The sequence below is a fragment of the Hordeum vulgare genome, chromosome 1H, assembly GCF_904849725.1.
Source record: "Hordeum vulgare subsp. vulgare chromosome 1H, MorexV3_pseudomolecules_assembly, whole genome shotgun sequence".
NCBI lineage: Eukaryota > Viridiplantae > Streptophyta > Magnoliopsida > Poales > Poaceae > Hordeum > Hordeum vulgare.
The window spans coordinates 282,840,865-282,859,452 of NC_058518.1; the positions used below are offsets into that span (position 1 = coordinate 282,840,865).

Sequence of the window (18,588 nt, forward strand, 5' to 3'; positions counted from 1 at the left end):
CTATTGATGTCAGCATGACATCATGCTGATGTCATAATAGCTTTTTATTAAGTTATTTAAATCTGTTTCTAATTCCTAAATTTTTGAATAAAACTTTAAAAAAATCAATATTAAATAATCCGTAAGTCAGATCAAAATATTTTCAACATGAAAGTTGATCACCGGAACAAGACGAACCCGGATACACGGTCCATTCGTCTGTCACGCGTCCCTAGCATAGCAAACATGGAACTTTTTCATCGTTTCCAGTCTGACCGGTAGTAGCCCGAGACCCGGAAAATATCGTTAGATATTCTTCCGACCCGTCTTTGACGGATGTTGCTGCGTTAGCTCATGTCTAGCCTGCATCTTGCCATGTCATGCTTTGTGTTGCACCGTTGCTATTATTTATTGTTTCTTCCCCCTCTTCTTACTGGTAGACCCCGAGACTGACGCTGCTGCCGGGTACATCTATGACCCTGCCGATCAGTCCTTTGCCGCAGAGCAGCAAGGCAAGCAAACCCCCCTTGATCATTCCTATATCGCCTATTCTTTCTTCCTCATGCTTGCATTAGAATTTCGCTACTGTTGTAGTTAGCTCCTATATCTGATGCATAGCCTATTTTTGATGAACTGCTACTTTCAGTCATGTACTTTAACTCTGCTTAGTATAGGTGGAGCAGTCATCCCCTCTGACCCCGTAGTCCAGTTGCCCCGCTTGTTCTCAAATCTAGATCCCTAATCGACGAGCCAGACCCGACACAACACATACACCCCCTTCGTTGTATGATGCTACAGAGATACTATTGGGTACCGAGGGTGACACCTCGCTAAGTACTCCTGATGATATCTCTGTAGTATAGCTAGTCGGTCGTGGTTATCACGGGTGATTCCTCTTTCACCATTCCCGATGACGCCTCTGTCGTGCAACCCCTCAAGTGTGGGACCCCCAAGGGTGATTCCTCTAAGCCCACCTTGACGGGTACATCGTTCGGAATCCAACGAGGGTGATACCTCGGATTCCCCCCTATGTTACAACCACACAGTTACTTGACCATGTTACTGGGATCTTTGGTGATTAGTTGTAAGACGGGTGGATTCCCGTGAGATTGTGTTGTTGGCCTAATTAAAATGTTAATGGATTTGGGTATTTGATCTGGTTGGTCGGAGACCTTTTCGCACTAACCGGCTACGCGGGAAGAATTATGGGTACTCGGCGTCGTGGTATCAGCCGAAGCTTTTCAGATGTCAGCAATCGTAGTGGCGCGCGCCCGAGTGGTCCCGAGATGCATTGCGCTTGTGATTAAGGGATGCTAGGACTGACGTCGGCCGCCCTCGCGTTGTGCAGGAGCGTGGAGGGGAACTGGGCCCATGAACCCTTTGCGCTTAGGATTTAGACCGGCGGGCTGACCTCTCTGATTAGTCTTAGGTGGGGCTGCGACGTGTCGATATTCCGAGGCCGGGCAGGACCTAGAAAAGTATGTCCGGCCAGAGTGTTATCGAGCGTGACGGGACATGTGGTGCACCCGTGCAGGGATGAAATTAACTATTCGGATAGCCGTGTCCACGGTTATAGGACGACTTGGAGTTGTGCCCCGATCATATACAACTACAATTGTTACTTAACTGGAATTAGTTTTCCTCGGGATTGCTTCCTCGCAGGCAGTCGAGGGAGGATCTTTAGGCGTGACCTCACTTTAATATTGCTGCAACAATATGACTATTAATGTTTTACCCCCTGTTCTGCTCTCGTCTATTGCTGCAAGACCCTGAAGATGCTTGTCTTCGATAGGACTAGGCCTTCTCTCCCTATTCTCGCATTGCTGCAGTCAGTCCACATATAACACCCCCCTTTGATACTGATGCATAATTAGAATAGTTATGATGTAAGACTTGAGAGTACTTTGGATGAGTACTCACCGCTGCTTTGCTCCCCCTTGTCCCCTTGATCCGTTTGCTGCGACCAGATGATGGAGCCCAGGAGTGGAGTTTCCTGCCGACGCCTGCCGCCCCGATGGTGTCATCTTCATGGAGGCTGCCCAAGATAGGAGTAGTTAGGAGGTTCCCGGGCAGGAGGCCTCGCCTCGTTCGTTCGTGTTTCTTTTGTGCTAGCCTTCTCTAAGGCACCCCATGTTTTATGTCTGTACTCAGATATTTGTTGCTTCCGCTGACTCGTGTGTTTATCGATCTTCTGTATTCTAGCCCTTGAGGCCCCTGGCTTGTAATATGAAGCTGATATTGTTTTATTTGTGTCTAGAGTTGTGTTGTGATATCTTCCCGTGAGTCCTTGGGTTTGATTGTACGCATTTGCGTGTATGATTAGCGTATGATTAAACCGAGGCGTCACAAAAGTCAAAGTTGTACAAGAGAGTCAGGTTTCGATCATGTGGAACTTGGGTTATGGGTCCACCAAGTGGGTTAAGAGTAGGCAAAGTGGTGACACCTTGCACGATCTTGATAGCAAGACATGTCAGAGGATAGCATGTCAGTGATGTTAGCAACAACATCAGTACCAAGGTCGGTGGACGAATAGAACCATTTTCCTGCTCGTTGAAACGAGGCGGACCAATAGGCAAGGTTCTCGTCCACCGGCGGCTACCGGAATGTTATCCCCAATAGTAACAGGGTCTTACTGACAGAGTTGTACACCGAGGTTTTTACCTAAGGAGGGGATTATCACTGCTCAGATAAGTTAGATTCAAGAAAAGGGTTAAACAGGCCAATGGAAAGGAAAAGGTGTCTACACACACAAGTATTAGAGTATACCATTCCCGAGGAAAAATAGAGTATGGTATACATGAAAGGTCATCAAGTACCTAACCATCTTGATAAAAGGGAAAGGAGAATCATGATGTTTACCCATACCATACGGTTTGGATAATTGAACAGGAACACTTTAGCATTGCGCCCCAATGTTTGTGTTGACATTTTAAGTACCACATCCATGCTTCGAGGTAGCATCGACATGGTCATCAGACAAAGGTTGGACTTTGGGTACACAAGGGATACATGAGGAACAACTTATAACACAAGTCTTACAATTTCCTCATGGTAGAATGGCTAACCTTACACATGGAAGAAATTATAACAATAGGCCCTTCAGCCCGGTGTGTTGGACAAGACATCACCGTATCAGGTTACATAAAGACCAAAGTTATATTTATTGTAAAATGTTCGAACCATCATATCTGCCTGAGATTCAGATCTGAGTGGTGTCGGGATACCTCACGCTCGGCATTCCTGAGAAGAGAAGGGGACAACAAAAATTGACAAGATGGTGATGCAAGATCCTCGGGATATGAACTATGGAAGCAAGTCTTGAAACATGAGTGGGATTGTAAGACACATGAACACAATGTCAAGACACTCGTGCTCACATGAAATTCTTATAACGAAATGCATATGAGTTATGATTTGGGAACCATCATCGAGGATATAAAGGTCCTTGTGTAAGTCTGTTTTAGCTCTTATGAAGGAACTTATTTTCCTTGATCAAATCAGTCAGTGGCTTGGGGTGCTAAGAGAAGTTATATGAAGTGAAGATAGCAAATCTTCAAAACATATAACACTTTGCACATGCGTGAATGACTTGGGATGATCCTAGAGGAATCAAAACAAAACTTTCACATATTCAGGCGGCAAGAATGCAGGTGAACCTTGGGAAAACACTTCTTCTTATCAATTATATTCTTCATGAGCTAGGCACAAAGATAGTGCTTTCAAAAGCTTCATCACGAACCATGGAGAAGTTGAGGGTGTGGCCGATGGGCTCAACAACAATCCCTCAAGATTTCGATGGGGATGAATTTCCAAAATTACAAGATCAAGGAGATAGCATTTGTCGGATCAAATGATATGATGACGTATGCTCGAGGGAACACCAACAATTAAACATTGGTCGAAGGGTGCACTCGGAAATACGGAATGAGTAGCACGACCAATGCTAGACTGGTGGGTCAACAACCAACGCATGAAGAATGAAACTATCAGTCATTAACTTCAAAGCAATAGGGTTGCCAGAATTATTGGAATCACACATAAGAGTTCACTTGTTGGTAATCCAGTTAGAAACAACACGGGGACCAAGAAATGAATGGTGATGGCGAGAAGTATCACTATATCAATAACTTTTAAGAGGTGCAACAATTCTCACAACATTCTTAACATAAAAGATTGTAATACTCCAAGGTAGAAAGTAACATAAGCTGAAGTACAAGGAACTCAAAGGACAACACAAAACATGAACACGTTTGTGTTGGAGGGAAGGCAACAAGGATGTCGATGATAATACAAATCATCGAGGCGAAAGGATGGTGTTTCTCATCATGAATTCGATTGATACCCTGGAAGAGTTCAGAATCCTGATGATTGATCACGACACATTTGTCAAGAAGTTTCATGAAGATGTAATCCTTCAACGACGACATCAAGCAAGGGAATGATGAAGTGAAAGGTTGTCGCAGTCAGAGATAAGACTGCTAGTTCAGAATCGAAATTGCCTTTCAAGACAACCAACATGACGTTGACAATTTGATGTAAGCTTAGTACATTGTTGGATTTGTGTTCCAGGGATGAAGGAAATAGGTAGCATGGTCAAGCTTTAGCATGACGATGATGATGTAGCTTAACAGCTTGGAGTGGCAAGATCAAGTACAACTCGTAAACAAGGAAGATTACTAAGACTTGTTGAATCGCAATGTATACTCGATTGATCTGTACTTGAATGTCCAACAACTCAAATCTCGAGGAATTGGAAATAGTCAAATATCATAGTTGATGAGGAGTTCACAAGAAGTTATATACCTCCATGATATTTTTGAGATACCAGGGACAATACTCGGAGGTAGATCAGAATAGAGGTTAGACTGGTGTATTGATCTGTGGAAGACAAACACTTTAACTTGTTTACATATGGGATCAAACAGGATCAATCATGGTCGGAACCACGGTTGCAAAGAACCAAATCACAGATACAAGATTAAAACATAGAATGAATGATTATTGATACGAGAAGCTTCTATGATAGTATTAACGTTGTTTCCATGGGCGTGAACACAAAGTTCAAGGTGAACTCCCACTTCATCAATTCATCACCTGCCATTTACTCCTCGCCTTTGATGAAGTAGTAGCTTTGAAAGAATATCCGGCAAAACACGAGAAGAGTAAGTCTTGTGAAAACTCTTGGGGTTACATGGATTTAGGAAGGCATAGGTTCAACCCATCGGGGCATCTTATGAACATATACCACAACTTTAAGGGTAAATAGCACATGCTTGGAGAGCATGGCTCACAAAAGCATAGGATACAACCTATCAGAGGGGGAAGGCACACTTTACCAAAGGCATCATGTATCAAGAGAAGAATGTCACGAGAATTTTTGAATGTAAAGGATGTCATCGGATAATAACCCAACAATGGGTGTGACGGTTCACAAAGGACCTGATGTGAGTATCGGTACTCAACCAGGGGAAGATAGAATGCAAGGCATCAGAGTACAGAACATCTAAAAAATATTGATACTTAACTACCAAAGGAATTATGATTTCCAGATTGGTGTATCAGAATCAATGCTCCGATCAAATACGAGTAAGCTGAATGGATTTAGATGGGCAATCAAACAAGGTTGATTTGCCGAGAACCAGTTCATGTCTAGAATGGACATCTGAGCTGGAAAGCTAATTTATGAGTATCAACAGATGATTGTGTGCATTCACACAAAGGTTGAATCAACAAGATCAAAGGAAAATCACAAAGGATTTTAACTAATGTTGCTAGACATATGGATTTAACCATAATGCAAGCAGGTGAGAAAGGTCATGAACTATAGGCCAGTGAGGATTTTGGAAGATCGAATAGTAGTTCGAGGAACTTGTGAAATCCATGACAACTGAGGACGAACAAATCCCCCGTAAGATAATTTGATACGCCTTGTATAACAAGAGCAACTGGAAGGAAAATATGAATGGCATTTGTATGTAGTCATCCATAGGGGTTGACAGAGGAAGGGAAATCGCAAAAGCGGTGAGCACAAGTTATAAAGAGAACATCGAAGAGTATCTTTGAAGCCTTCTGAGGAATCAAGCCATCGTCTGGAATTGCGGGGTTCTCCGGGAGGAATTATTTATGAGAACCTAGAGTTAGAGTTAGCAAAACCTTTAACCCGAAAGAGAGGAGAGATCAGAACCCAGAGTATAGAAGAGGAGTAAAAGATCCTAATACCACCCGATTGATATGTGGGCCCGTAAGCCACACCATCAAAGTTAGTAAGTTTTTCAAGTACTAGACTCAACTTAGGCCAAGGAGTTAGAAAGGGGGCAACCTACAGGCAGTCGGCTCTGATACCAACTTGTGACGCCCTCGATTTGATCGTACGCTAATCATACATGCAAATGCATACGACCAAGCTCAAGGACTCACGGGAATATATCACAACACAACTCTAGACACAAATAAAACATACAAGCTTCATATTACAAGCCAGGGGCCTCGAGGGATAGAATACAGAAGCTTGATAAACACACGAGTCAGTGGAAGCAACAAATATCTGAGTACAGACATGAAACATGAAGTGTCTTAGAGAAGGCTAGAACAAAAGATACAACGATCGAACGAGGCAAGGCCTCCTCCATGGGAGCCTCCTAACTACTCTTGGTCTTCAGTGGCATCCACGTAGTAGTAGGCACCATCGGGGTAGCAGTCGTTGTCGGCGGGATAGACCATCTCCTGGGCTCCATCATCTGGTCGCAGCAACGGATCGAGGAGAAAAAGGGGAAGCAAAGCAACGTGAGTACTCATCCAAAGTACTCGCAAGACTGACATCAAAACTATGCTAAGTATGCATTAGTATCAAAGGAAAGGATTTATGTGTACTGACTGCAGCAATGCGAGAATAGAGAGAAAAGGCCTAGTCCTATCAAAGACTAGCATCTTCAGGGGTCTTGCAGCAATAGACGAGAGTAGAGCAGGTAACACAAATAATACTCATATTGCTACAACAATATTAATTAAAGACACGCCCAGAGATCCTTCCTCGACTCCCTGCGAGGAAGCAATCTCGGAGCAAACTTCGAGCTAAGTAACAGTTGTAGTTGTATAAGATCGGGGCACAACTCCAAGTCATCATGTAACCGTGGACACAACTATTTGAATAGTTAAATTTCATCCCTGCAGGGGTGCACCAAGTTTCCCGTCACGCTCGATAAACTCTAGCCGGACACACTTTCCTGGATCATGCCCGGCCTCGGAACATCGACACATCGCAACCCCACCTATACTCAACAGAGAGGCCAGCCCGCCGGTCTAAATCCTAAGCGCGCACGTGTCATGGGCCCATCACTCTTTGCACTCCTGCACATTGCGTGGGCGGCCGATGTCACTCCTAGCACCTCTTATACAAGAATGGTGATAATCCAGACCACTCGGGCGCGCGCCACTCCATTGCTGATGTCTAAAGAGCTTCGGCTGATACCACGACGCCAAGTACCTATAACTTCTCCCACATAGCCGGTTAGTGTGAAAAGGTCTCCGACCAACCCAGATCAAATACCCAAATCCATTAACATTTAATTAATTCAACGACACATCCACGCGGGAGTCCACCCGCCTAACATTAATTCATCAATGTTCCCAGTAACATGGTCAAGTAATTGTGTGTTGTAACATCAGGGGAATCCGAGGTATCACCCTCGTTGGATTCCGAAAGATGTAACCGTCAAGGTGGCCAGGGAGGAATCACCCTCGATGGGTCACGCTTGATGGGTTGTACGACAGAGTCGTTATCCAAAGTGGTCAACGAGGAATCACTCTCCGAGAACCACCGCCGGTAAACTACACTACAACGCTAACATCGGAGTACGTCACGAGGTGTCACCCTCGGTACTCGATAGTAGCTCTGCAGCGTTGTACAACTAAGGGGGGTGTGAGTGATGTGTCGGGTCTTGTCTTGTCGATCAGGGATCGAGACTTGACGATAAAGCGGGGGCAACTGGACTAAGGGGACAAAGGGGATGACTACTACACCTACACTAAACAGTTTAGATTGCGGTACAGTAAAGTAACGGTTTATCAAAAACAGGCTATGCATCAGAATAGGATCTATCTACAACAGTAGCAAAATTCTAATGCAAGCATGAGGGAGAAAGAGTAGGCGATATAGGAATGATCAAGGGGGTTTTATTGCCTTGTTGCTCTGCAGATAAAAACGGATCCTCGACCGGGAAGTAGTCGATCACCGGATCATAATCGGTCTCGGGGTCTATCGAAAGGAAGTAACGTAGGGGAAACACAATAAATAACGAAGCAATCAAAAGCATTACAAAGCATGACATATCTATATGCAGCACTAGGCATGAGCTAATGCAGTATTATTCGTCATGGACGAGTCGGAAAAATATCCGACGATAATTGGAAAAGTTCCACGTTTGCTATGCTAGAGATGCATGACATGCATGACACACGAACGGATAGTGTATCTTGGTTCGTCTCGTTTTTATAATTAACTTTCATTTATAAAGTATTTCCATCTGAACTACAGATGAATTTATACGAATTTCCAGGTTCTAGCAATTTTTTGAAAAACTCCGTAATTCTGCTAAGTCTGAGAATCGCTCAATTTAGAACACCACTTGACTGTTTTTCGAAGGCTATAGGTGTTGTTCTGTGCATCCTATGATTTTGTGCATTATATCAATTATGAGCATTTTTGTGTGACCTACATGTTAGTATCACTTTTATCCATATTAGAGTTCATTAGCTTGATCATCAAGAGCTCTAAATTAGCTAAGAAAATAAAGTTGTTTTTCAGTTTTTCACTTAACATAACTTAGCATTTTATGATTTTCGTAGGAATTAATCCACGCATTATCTGAAACAGGTCCACAGGAACAAAATGAAGCTTCTTACGTCTACTTTCTGTTCATATATTTTTTTACTCATGTTAGGACTCGTCTTATCGCTGTTTTGTTGTTGTCAAAAGACGTAGTCAACGTAGCAACAACAAAGCTAGCTACTGCTATAGTACCTGAATGTTACTGTGGTAGCAGCAGTACAGGCAGAGCAGCAGTTGTAGGCAGCAAGCAGCAACGGCAATGGAGCAGCAACAACAGCAAGCACCGCGGGGTAGCAGCAGCTAGGCAGCAGGGGGCGGTGAGGGCGAGCAGCGGGCGAGGCCAATGCGCGCGGAGGCACGGGCAGGCACAGGGCAGGGGTGCGGTTGCGGGCCAGTGAGCGCGAGCTCGAGCGGGTTCGGGCGGCGGTGTCGTACGACGTCTACGGCGAGGGAAGGAAGGGGGAACGAGGGGGATCCATCGAGGGATCACAGTGGCGCCCAATGGCGAGCTCGAGAAGGGTCGGGGACGACCGGTGGTGGAGATCGACGGCGATGGCTGTGGCGGCCGTGGGCGAAGAGGAGCTCGATGACGACTGCATGGAGCTCTCATACTCAAACCGATGGACGAAGCCAACGTGGACGACGACGGTGGTCCCCCTGGACATCTTTGTGCAGTGCCGGGTGGCTGGTGGCCGCGACGACGACGAGGATGCGGCGACGGCGGCTCGGCAGGGCCTTTCGGGGAAGAAAGCAGCACAGGGAGGAAGAATAGAGAGGGTTAGGGTTGTCCCTGGGTTCGGGTGATCTTATCCAATGCCAGGGCATCGTGGATGTTCGACACGACGACAATCGGTGATGTGGACGGCGTGCGCGCACTGCGAGCGCCATGGCCTGCCTTCTTCCTTGTACTGAGAAAGGACAAGGCCTCGGGTGGGCTGGGCTGTGCACGGTAGCAATGGCTACAAGTACACAGTGCAGTTTATATATTATTATTTTCTGTTTTTTGTTTTTGTTAGTTTCTGTTTTTTTTAATTATTTTAATAATAAAATCATTTATAAAAAGTAGAGGATATTCCCAATATTACAAAGGCAATATTAGATAGCAACATAAAAAGTTTAGGGGCCTTTTGAAAATAATTGAAACTTACACGAATCCAAATGTGCATTTAATACTTGTTTTGCCACTGTTATAAATGTCTTAGAGGCACTAAACCAATTGATAAAATGTTGGTTCCAATTTTTGAATAGCTTAGGGGATAATGCCAACCTAAGCATGATTTTTAATTTGAAGTTTGCAAAAATTTTAATTTCACATTTCAAATAATTTTGAATTGCATAGGGATTCGAACGAGAGTTTGATTCCAATAGTGATCACACATGGATTAGCAAAATGGATTAGCATAATCCTCAAATTATTGTAGCTTGATTACAAAGTTTACTGTAACCTAAACCAGGGATGTCACAATCGCGCGAGCTCTCGCACTCGTTTTCTAGCAGGGGGGGCTGCGATGGGGAAAAGGAGGGGAATGGAGCTAGGGTTGTTGTGGGGTCGTTGTGATCCTCTTAACCTCCCAGGGAAGGGCATGGGATGGCCGACTCGTGGCTGATCATTCATGGATGGCTTTCCACGGCTCCCGTGACTCCGTGTAGCGAGGTGGGAGATGAGTGGGGATGGGTTGGACTGGATTTGCCATGTGCACTAAGGCCCAGTGCACGATGGCCTTTGGCCTTTCTTTTATTTTAATCTTAGTTGTTCTTTTATTTCTTTCGTGTTATAATAAATTAGCTAGCAAAAGGTTCTTGTAAAATATGGGACTTAGGTCATTTTTAGATAGTGTCACAAAAAGTTTGGCACATAAATAAAACAGTTTGCAGTTTTTATAATTTAAAAAAGTATTTAAAATATTGTTTTGGCCCCTGTTTTAATTATTCTATGGCACTTAACCATTCTATTATTGTTGGTTTCTATCCCATAATTTCTCAGGAATTAATTGCAACATAAAGAACATTTTCATTTTACAGCTTGAAGAAATAATTTATTTGATTTTATCTTTAATTTGAAAATGGCTTTGATTTTAATCAAGTGAAAACTTGGCTTAGTTAAGCATGATGACATGGCACATTAGGGTGGGGTTACTGCAGCGTGACACTAGGGGTGTTACATTTATACACAAGGATTGCTCCTACAATGACGATTATCCATGTTTGTGTGTGTGCAATGGCGACACCTGTAATCGACTACATGACGGAGTTTAAAATGAAGGATTTGGGTAAAACAAATACCGTTCGTTACTACAACTTGAGTACCTTCATTCATACATTATGGTATACTATGTTGTCTATATCCATAATATATTGAAGATATTCATTGTGGACAAATCTTATCCATCCATAATTCTCATGGTAGTTCATACTCCACACATAGAAAATGATCTATTTAGACCAAGAGATGATGGAAATTAGATATTAGTACTGAACGTTCCAAATGCCATTGGATCCACCATACACAATTGGCTGGTACTCAAGAATATCTTTCGATATCTCCAATGCATCAAACATCTTGTCCTGGTTTTTCAGTTCCATACAAATCTAAACACCAATATTATTTGATACATCGATGAGATCCTCACTATGTCAGATCGTAGACAAGGTTTGTGTTTCTATTAGGTGTGGTAGCCATCTCACGAGAGTCTTCAAAACATACCTTATGGCTACAACCACCAACCATTACCTCAAAGATAATGTTGCTCGTGTTGCCCAAATGGAAACAGGTTACACAATAAGCAATATTGCTATATTGCATATCTTGCAAGTCAAATCATACGACTGATTTGTTCACGAAGTCTCTACCAACTTTCACATTCCAGAAGCATGTCCATGGAATTGGATATGTGACGGCTTTGGAATTTGCAAAAATCAGGAGGAGTATCTTCCTGAATTGTTCATGTTTAATGCAACATATAATACTTTTTTCCTTAATGAGTTTACTATAGATGTCCTTATAAAGGTTTTTAATGAGGTAATATCAAAATAAGATCATATATCATACTTTCTGTTTCTCTCATCGGGTCTTTTAGGAAAGTATATACCACATATTTATTGTCCTTTGAATTCTTTGGGTTTTCTCGTATTGAGTTAAAAGAGACAATAACCATTAGATGTTGCCTCATTTTCTTCTTATTTTTCCCACTTGGTTTGCAGGAGTTTTAACTATATATCAGACACTATACTCCTTACATTTTTTCCACAGAATTTTGAAGGAGCTTTTATTTAAGATGATGCGTAGATTAGTAGAAATGTTGAGTTTAATTAACCCATGTGTTAATTGTGAAGAATCTCTATTATTCCTAACTGTCATATACAAGGGACACGACTGTTTGCTCGTATCACTCGAAACCATCACGTCTATTGGATGCATTCCCTCGGTACTATATATATATACTTTAATCTGTCTCTCTACTTTTACCTTCGAACAGGTGAGAGCATCTCCAATAACCTTTGTATATTAGATTGCTAAAAACTTATTATAGCAAGAGGAGGGAGAAGGTTTACAAAGACAACATGTTTTGCTTTGATAGCCTTTGTATATTGGATTGCTATATTTGCACAAAACGCACAATGACATGTGGGGACAGTTTGTCATAAACATATTGCACATTAGCATACGTACATGTATATATATAATAACACAACTCGAATCCACGTATACATGCACACACACGTACACTTACGCACATGCAGCACACACGTTCACACAAGTACACATGCAGCATAAACGCATACACGTATACAAAAAACACGCACACACACGCACACAGCGCACGTGGAACACATACCAGTACACGGACCCACCTGTCATTGAGACAAAACGAGGCTTTAGGAGGTTTGCTAAAAATTTACAAAATGATCGTTGGCTTGATAAATATGCAAAGTGTGGGTGTAAATATAACAAACTTTAGGAGGCTGTTGGAGAAGGTTTTTTTATCAAGATTTGTAAAATAGTAAATGAGTGCAAATAAGGCTGTTGGAGATGCTGTGAGAACCCAAAAAAGAAAGGAAAATCCGAAGCGCCACGTACCCCTCTCGAGCTCCTGACGCCCTCCTTTCTCCTTCCTCCCTCCCGCAGCTGCGAATCTCCGCCAGCGCGGCCTCCTTCCTCGGATCAATCGCGTCTATTGCGAACGACCAGCCATGGTAAAGCGCCCCTTCCTCCCCCCTCCCTCCCCCAACCGATTATTTCCCTGTTCACGCCGCGCACCTACGTGAGTTTGCCTTGTCGTTGCTGGTAATTAAGATCGATAGATAGTTTGTTGGCGCTAATTGGGGCCGAGGTCTCCAGGACTCCTGGAAGGGCAGGTTGTTAGTGGGTCTGTTTATCTGATGCTGAGGAGTCCGGAACCACTAAATTCACATCAGAAATGGGTTGCTGGATAGGGATTTCAGGCAGTAGTATGCAGTCTCACGGGATCTATCTTTACAACCACGGATGCCCTCCGTTTTACGTTGCCATGGACGGGCAAAGATTTTAGTATTTTACATGGGGCAACATATCCCATACACCCACCCTTTATGGTGCACTTACGAACTAATCCTTGGAACCTTATTCTGAGAGTAGATTTTTCGTATCATAGCAATAACAAGGTTGCCTATACTTTTCACCAACGAATAGTACCGTGTATCAGTTTTCTCAGGAATAGCATTTCTGGAATTAAAACCAATAAGAGATGGACCAAGCAACTATACCCTTGCGCACAGCTATAATATGGATGCACTGAAATAATTAAGTAGTGTAGATCTTTCTCATTTTACTCCGACTGATGGGATAATTTATGGCATCTTACAGCGAATGTGATGGTCCTTTTAACTCGTGTCAATAGTATAGTACTCATTTCTATGGATTCAAAATAGATCATGCGTAATTGCTCCGAAAAGGTTGGCACATCAGATGTATTCTTCTTTCTTTGATTTGGCAGTTGAAACAACTTCGAATTAATTGGCAAGTCTGTGGTGCTGACATAGTTACACCTCAGTTTCTGCGCTTGTTTTATCTGATTGAATTTTGGGCCTATAGTGCAGTATCATATACACAGAAACTTAATTTCACCAGGGGCATATTGTTGATTTACTGTTGGGTAGGTTCTGCATCTCTTTGATCTGACGCTCAGGCATATTGTTGAAACGCATGCGACACTCATTTACATGTAGTTACTTCTTGTAATTTCAGGCTGGGAAGCTAATTGCGAACCTTATTGTCATGGGCTCTACGATTATAGGAAGAGCTATGCTTCAGGCATACCGAAAAGCACTTGAAAGTAAGTTCCTTCCTTATGATCTTTGTTCTAACCCACACCTAAAGATGTCTTGACCTCCTTGTCCTGGACATAAAAGGATGGGAGCTTGATAGAAAGCTACAGAATTTTGTAGTCAGAGGTCACTAATCTGGAATAACTTTACTGAAAACGAGTGACATGAGATGGCAATTTTGTGTTATGCTTGTAACTTGTCAGGTTTATAAAATAATTTATTTGTCATAACAATCTTATTTAGTTTCAGTTATCTTGTTTTAGCATTTCTGAAGTAAGATAGAAATGCTGGCATTCGGGTCTTATCCTAGCTTTCATCCTTTTGTCATAGTATTACTACTTTTGTTCGTTTATAGATGATTGCCTTGGGGATGCAGTTTTTGGTGGATTACAACTACAAGATATTTGTATATGTGGGTTTGTAGCTTAGAGAACAAGAAATTTAACCTTGTAAAAACAAGTTTAAACATTCAGGGCTTATATTGAACTTAGGTTATCTGCAGACTGCATATAAATTAAAATGGTGGGCTTGTTATGCCATTGAACTCATGGCATACATAACTTCGGAAACAAAAAGTAGATTCTTTGTTTTACCAAAAAGAAAAGAACTATCTTGATAGCTTTTTGTTGCCTCATATGTATAGTGTTCACATGCAATACACGAAACCTCTGATTTACAAAAGATATTATTGTAAGTCTGCTTGGAATTTATTCAAAACAGACCTAGTAAGATATCATGTGTTTATCAGTGTGTCATAATAACAGTATAGATATTTCACCAAAAAAGACAGTACAGATGGGTGCTTTGAGCCTCTGTCTTTTGAACACAATATATATCCTGCTATAATGAGTCTGTACAAGATGGTTATTACCGGCCAAACTCTGTTCTGCAACTGTTTATCCGTAATGGGTTAGGAAATTTATTATGCATGTGTACCTCCTTACTATTTATTTTTTGAGATCACCTCCTTACGTAGTATTGCTCCATTATTCTGCTAGATGCAAATAAAACTGGTGTGGCCCATGAAGCAATCAACAATATCCGTAGGGCCAGCAAGACAATGACCGAGCAAGAAGCGAGGCAGATATTGGGTGTGACTGAGCAGTCGACATGGGAAGAGATTATACAGGTCTTCTCTTATCTTCACTTGGCCCCTCGCTATTCGCATGTGCAGTGCTGACTACAACCTCTTATCAACCTTGTTGAATGCAGCGGTATGACAAGCTATTCGAGAGAAATGCGACATCTGGGAGCTTTTACCTCCAATCCAAGGTTCACCGGGCCAAGGAGTGCCTAGAAAAAGTGTACCAAAAGAACAAGCAAGATGGAACTCCGACCTGAAATTCGCAACTTCTAAAATCAGCTGCCAAGATACTGTAACCTTATATTCTTTCCCCCTCTTGAGAGAAATGTACATACCAACAATGGTTGCTGCTGTTGTGTCATCAATAAAAAAGTCAAGGGCGGTGACAGTGGGCTCTTTAGAGAACTAATTTGTAAGCCATCACTGAATTCTCGTATGACATTCGGTATGAAATTTTGTTGTTTTCTTTGATGCTGTAGAGGCCGTGCTCTTGCGCTATTGGTCCATTCGATGGCATTTTCACTCACCATTTCTTCTTCTCTTAATAGGGATATTTTCCCCTGGAATGCAAATTCGTTTTGGACACTGCAATATGTTTTGTCTGTTCTGCCGATGGTCTGGTGTTCGGCCTTCGGGTTAGGCTGCCAAACAGAGCATATTGTACGTATTTTTGGTCAATTAGCTTCAGAATTATGCACAACAGCAAAGCAGCCAGCAGGCGCTGTCTCTCGCTGATCCAAGATTTTGACGTGCCAATGGCCTGGATTTTTAAACGTGTTGACCAGCTTGTGCTCGCGTCTACTCCCTCCGTTCCTAAATATAAGTCTTTTAAGAGATTTTACTAAGGAACTACATATGGAGTAAAAAAGATGAATCTACACTCTAAAGTATGTCTATATACATCCATATGTAGTCGTCTAGTGAAACCTCTAAAAAGACTTATATTTAGAAACGGAGAGAGTATATATTTTCGGAAAAGCTAACTGGCCACGTGGTCACCAGATGGCAAAATGGACAAAAATGATCTATAGATGCAACTAATTCGCAAAGTGAAGGAAAACTTTTAGGCAACTGACCTTTTGTGTATCTGATAAATTGACGCTACACTACATTGTGTAACCGATAAATTGACGCTACACTTTATTGTGTAATGTGTGAGACATAGACGCTATACATATGGTCAGGAACGGACCCATCCTTAGTTGTGCAGCACGCTGCACACGAGCACTACACTACCACGTACAACGCCATGCCGTAAGGCCCTACCCATGCACTTAACTACCATGGGCCGGCCTCCCCTCATCCCCACCCACCCATTCATCCCTTCACGAACGGAACAAATGGCCACAACCTTCCTTCTCTCCTCCTCTCAATCCCCTCTCCAGAACTCACAGATTTAACGTTTTTGATCATGAATTTATGTCTCAATCTCTCGTAGAAGGTATTCTCCTTCGATCCCCTTCTTTTCATCCAAAAAAATCCTTCACACTGTTCACATTTGTACAAGTTTTGATAAAATCCTAGTTTTTAATTGATTTGAAATTTCTGTAGAAAATTGAATTAATGTGTATTGATTTAGCCTATATAGATTAGTTGTAATCATTGGATAAATTGTGTTGATTTGTATTGAAAATCATGCTTTCATACATAGGAATTTGTATGTATATAGAATAATGCATATAGAATAATTGTTGATTGTTGAAATTGTTTAAATTCCTTTTAGTACCTATCGATGATTGTTGAGATGAATACATATGAAATAATGAATAGGAAGTGTTTTAGTTTGCTCATATTTGGTTAGAAACCGAAACGATGCTCACATATGAAATAATGCTAATATATGTCTATTGTTTGAAATATGTAGGATGGTGTGGCTTGTCGATGATTACTATGACATTGAACACCGGGCCTACATGATGTTGGAGAAGAAGATGGTAATAAGCATACTAGTTAGTAGTTGGTAATTTGTCTTTATTTCATATAGACATGTTGTAATACTCTCACTTGTATGTTTGCAGCATCTTGCACCGCCGAAGATTCGATCTCACGGGGCATCGTCGAGTGCCATGCCATATCATGAGCGATACACACCATACATCGAGATGCCATGACTTCTCCCGTTCATTCACCTTGTCAGTCGGTCGACGCCAAACCTGAACGCTGCAGCAATCACGACACTTATGGAACGGTGGAGGCCGGAGACATACCGTTTCCACCTCCGGACCGGGAAGATGACCGTGATACTTCAGGATCTTTCCATAATCATTGCACTTCCTATTGAGGGGAAGCCACTTTGTATGAGCATTGATTCTTGGTATGGTTCCTCTAGAGCCTAAAGAGAACATTAAAGAAAAAGTCATAGCTGGCTCTCCGTACACGTGGATCGTAGCAAACTTTGTGTAGTGGGGACGCTAATGATGATGCAATCCAGACTTATGCTCGTGTGTACATGTGGTATGTTATCTCTAGGACTCTCTTTGCTGACGGTGGCGACAAGAACGCTCAATGGATGTGGCTCAAGGCATTGACCGTCTTCGAAAACAAACTTAGCTGGGGTTCGGCGACACTAGCCTACTTGTATCGGCAGGTAATCAATTGTCAGGAGTTAGTTCATTTCTACATTACAAATGCACCCTTGCCCTTAACTGAACCATGTTTGGCTTTACGTGCAGTAGGACGATGTTTGTCGTAGCTCCTCAAAAGACGACGAAATTGGTGGTTGCATGCTCCTACTTTCTGTATGGAGTTGGAACGCCTGCCAGTTGGATGGCCGAGAGATGTAGGATTGAAGGCATGGGACGAACATGAAAAACCTTTATGCCTTTCCCACTTGGTCTTACAAGTGGGACGTGGTATCGGATATGATGAGTGATGCCAATATCATGTACATGCAAAACACCAACAAGATGGATACGCTTACCGCTGAGTAGGTAAACAGTGACATTACATCACTCACTTACATGCTCTACATCAAAACTTGACATCAGTGTTGCCTTGTTGTGCTATGTTGCAGGTGGAATGGAAACCATATGGTGAGAGGGATAGCTTTGGTGTAGCACATGTTGGGGAACACTTCATGGGAAACAAAATTTTTCCTACGCACACACAATACCTATCCATGGTGATGATCATCTACGAGATGGGAGAGTGAATATACATACCTTGTAGATCGCTAAGCGGAAGCGTATATAACGCCGTTGATGTAGTGGAACATATTCGCGATCCAAATCGCAGCCCGTCCCACGTTCTCATCAGATCCGTCCTGTGATCCCATTACGATCCATCCCGATCTAGTGCCGAACGGACAACACCTCCGCGTTCAACACACGTACAGCTTGATGAAGATCTCCGCCTTCTTGATCCATCAAGAGGGACGAAGAGGTAGATGAGTTCT

General features: G+C 42.5%; 1 protein-coding gene and 1 long non-coding RNA gene across 3 annotated transcripts; both read left to right on the forward strand.

Annotated features, from left to right (window-relative positions):
- Positions 1-12,850: 12,850 nt before the first annotated feature.
- Positions 12,851-15,665, forward strand: LOC123431246 (mitochondrial import inner membrane translocase subunit PAM16 like 2-like). 2 transcript variants are annotated; one of them, XM_045115080.1, is made up of 5 exons: positions 12,851-13,000; positions 13,878-13,938; positions 14,031-14,118; positions 15,109-15,239; positions 15,323-15,665. In XM_045115080.1, the coding sequence occupies exons 3-5, from the start codon at positions 14,061-14,063 to the stop codon at positions 15,449-15,451; spliced, it is 318 nt and encodes a 105-aa protein (XP_044971015.1). In that variant the 5' UTR covers positions 12,851-13,000; positions 13,878-13,938; positions 14,031-14,060; the 3' UTR covers positions 15,452-15,665. The 2 variants fall into 2 exon arrangements, with proteins under 2 accessions (XP_044971015.1, XP_044971008.1); XM_045115073.1 differs by lacking the exon at positions 13,878-13,938 and having other exon boundaries at positions 12,883-13,000.
- A 1,378-nt stretch (positions 15,666-17,043) lies between these two features.
- On the forward strand, positions 17,044-17,642 carry LOC123409701. The gene is made up of 2 exons (XR_006612891.1): positions 17,044-17,128; positions 17,213-17,642. It is a non-coding gene; the product is annotated as an uncharacterized LOC123409701 (long non-coding RNA).
- The last annotated feature ends 946 nt before the right edge of the window (positions 17,643-18,588 follow it).

Bases quoted from the DNA above. Each gene is read 5' to 3' on its own strand.
- LOC123431246 (XM_045115073.1), top strand. The intron at 14,119-15,108 runs GTAAGTTCCTTC...TTATTCTGCTAG, and splicing joins ATACCGAAAAGCACTTGAAA to ATGCAAATAAAACTGGTGTG. The intron at 15,240-15,322 runs GTCTTCTCTTAT...TGTTGAATGCAG, and splicing joins CATGGGAAGAGATTATACAG to CGGTATGACAAGCTATTCGA.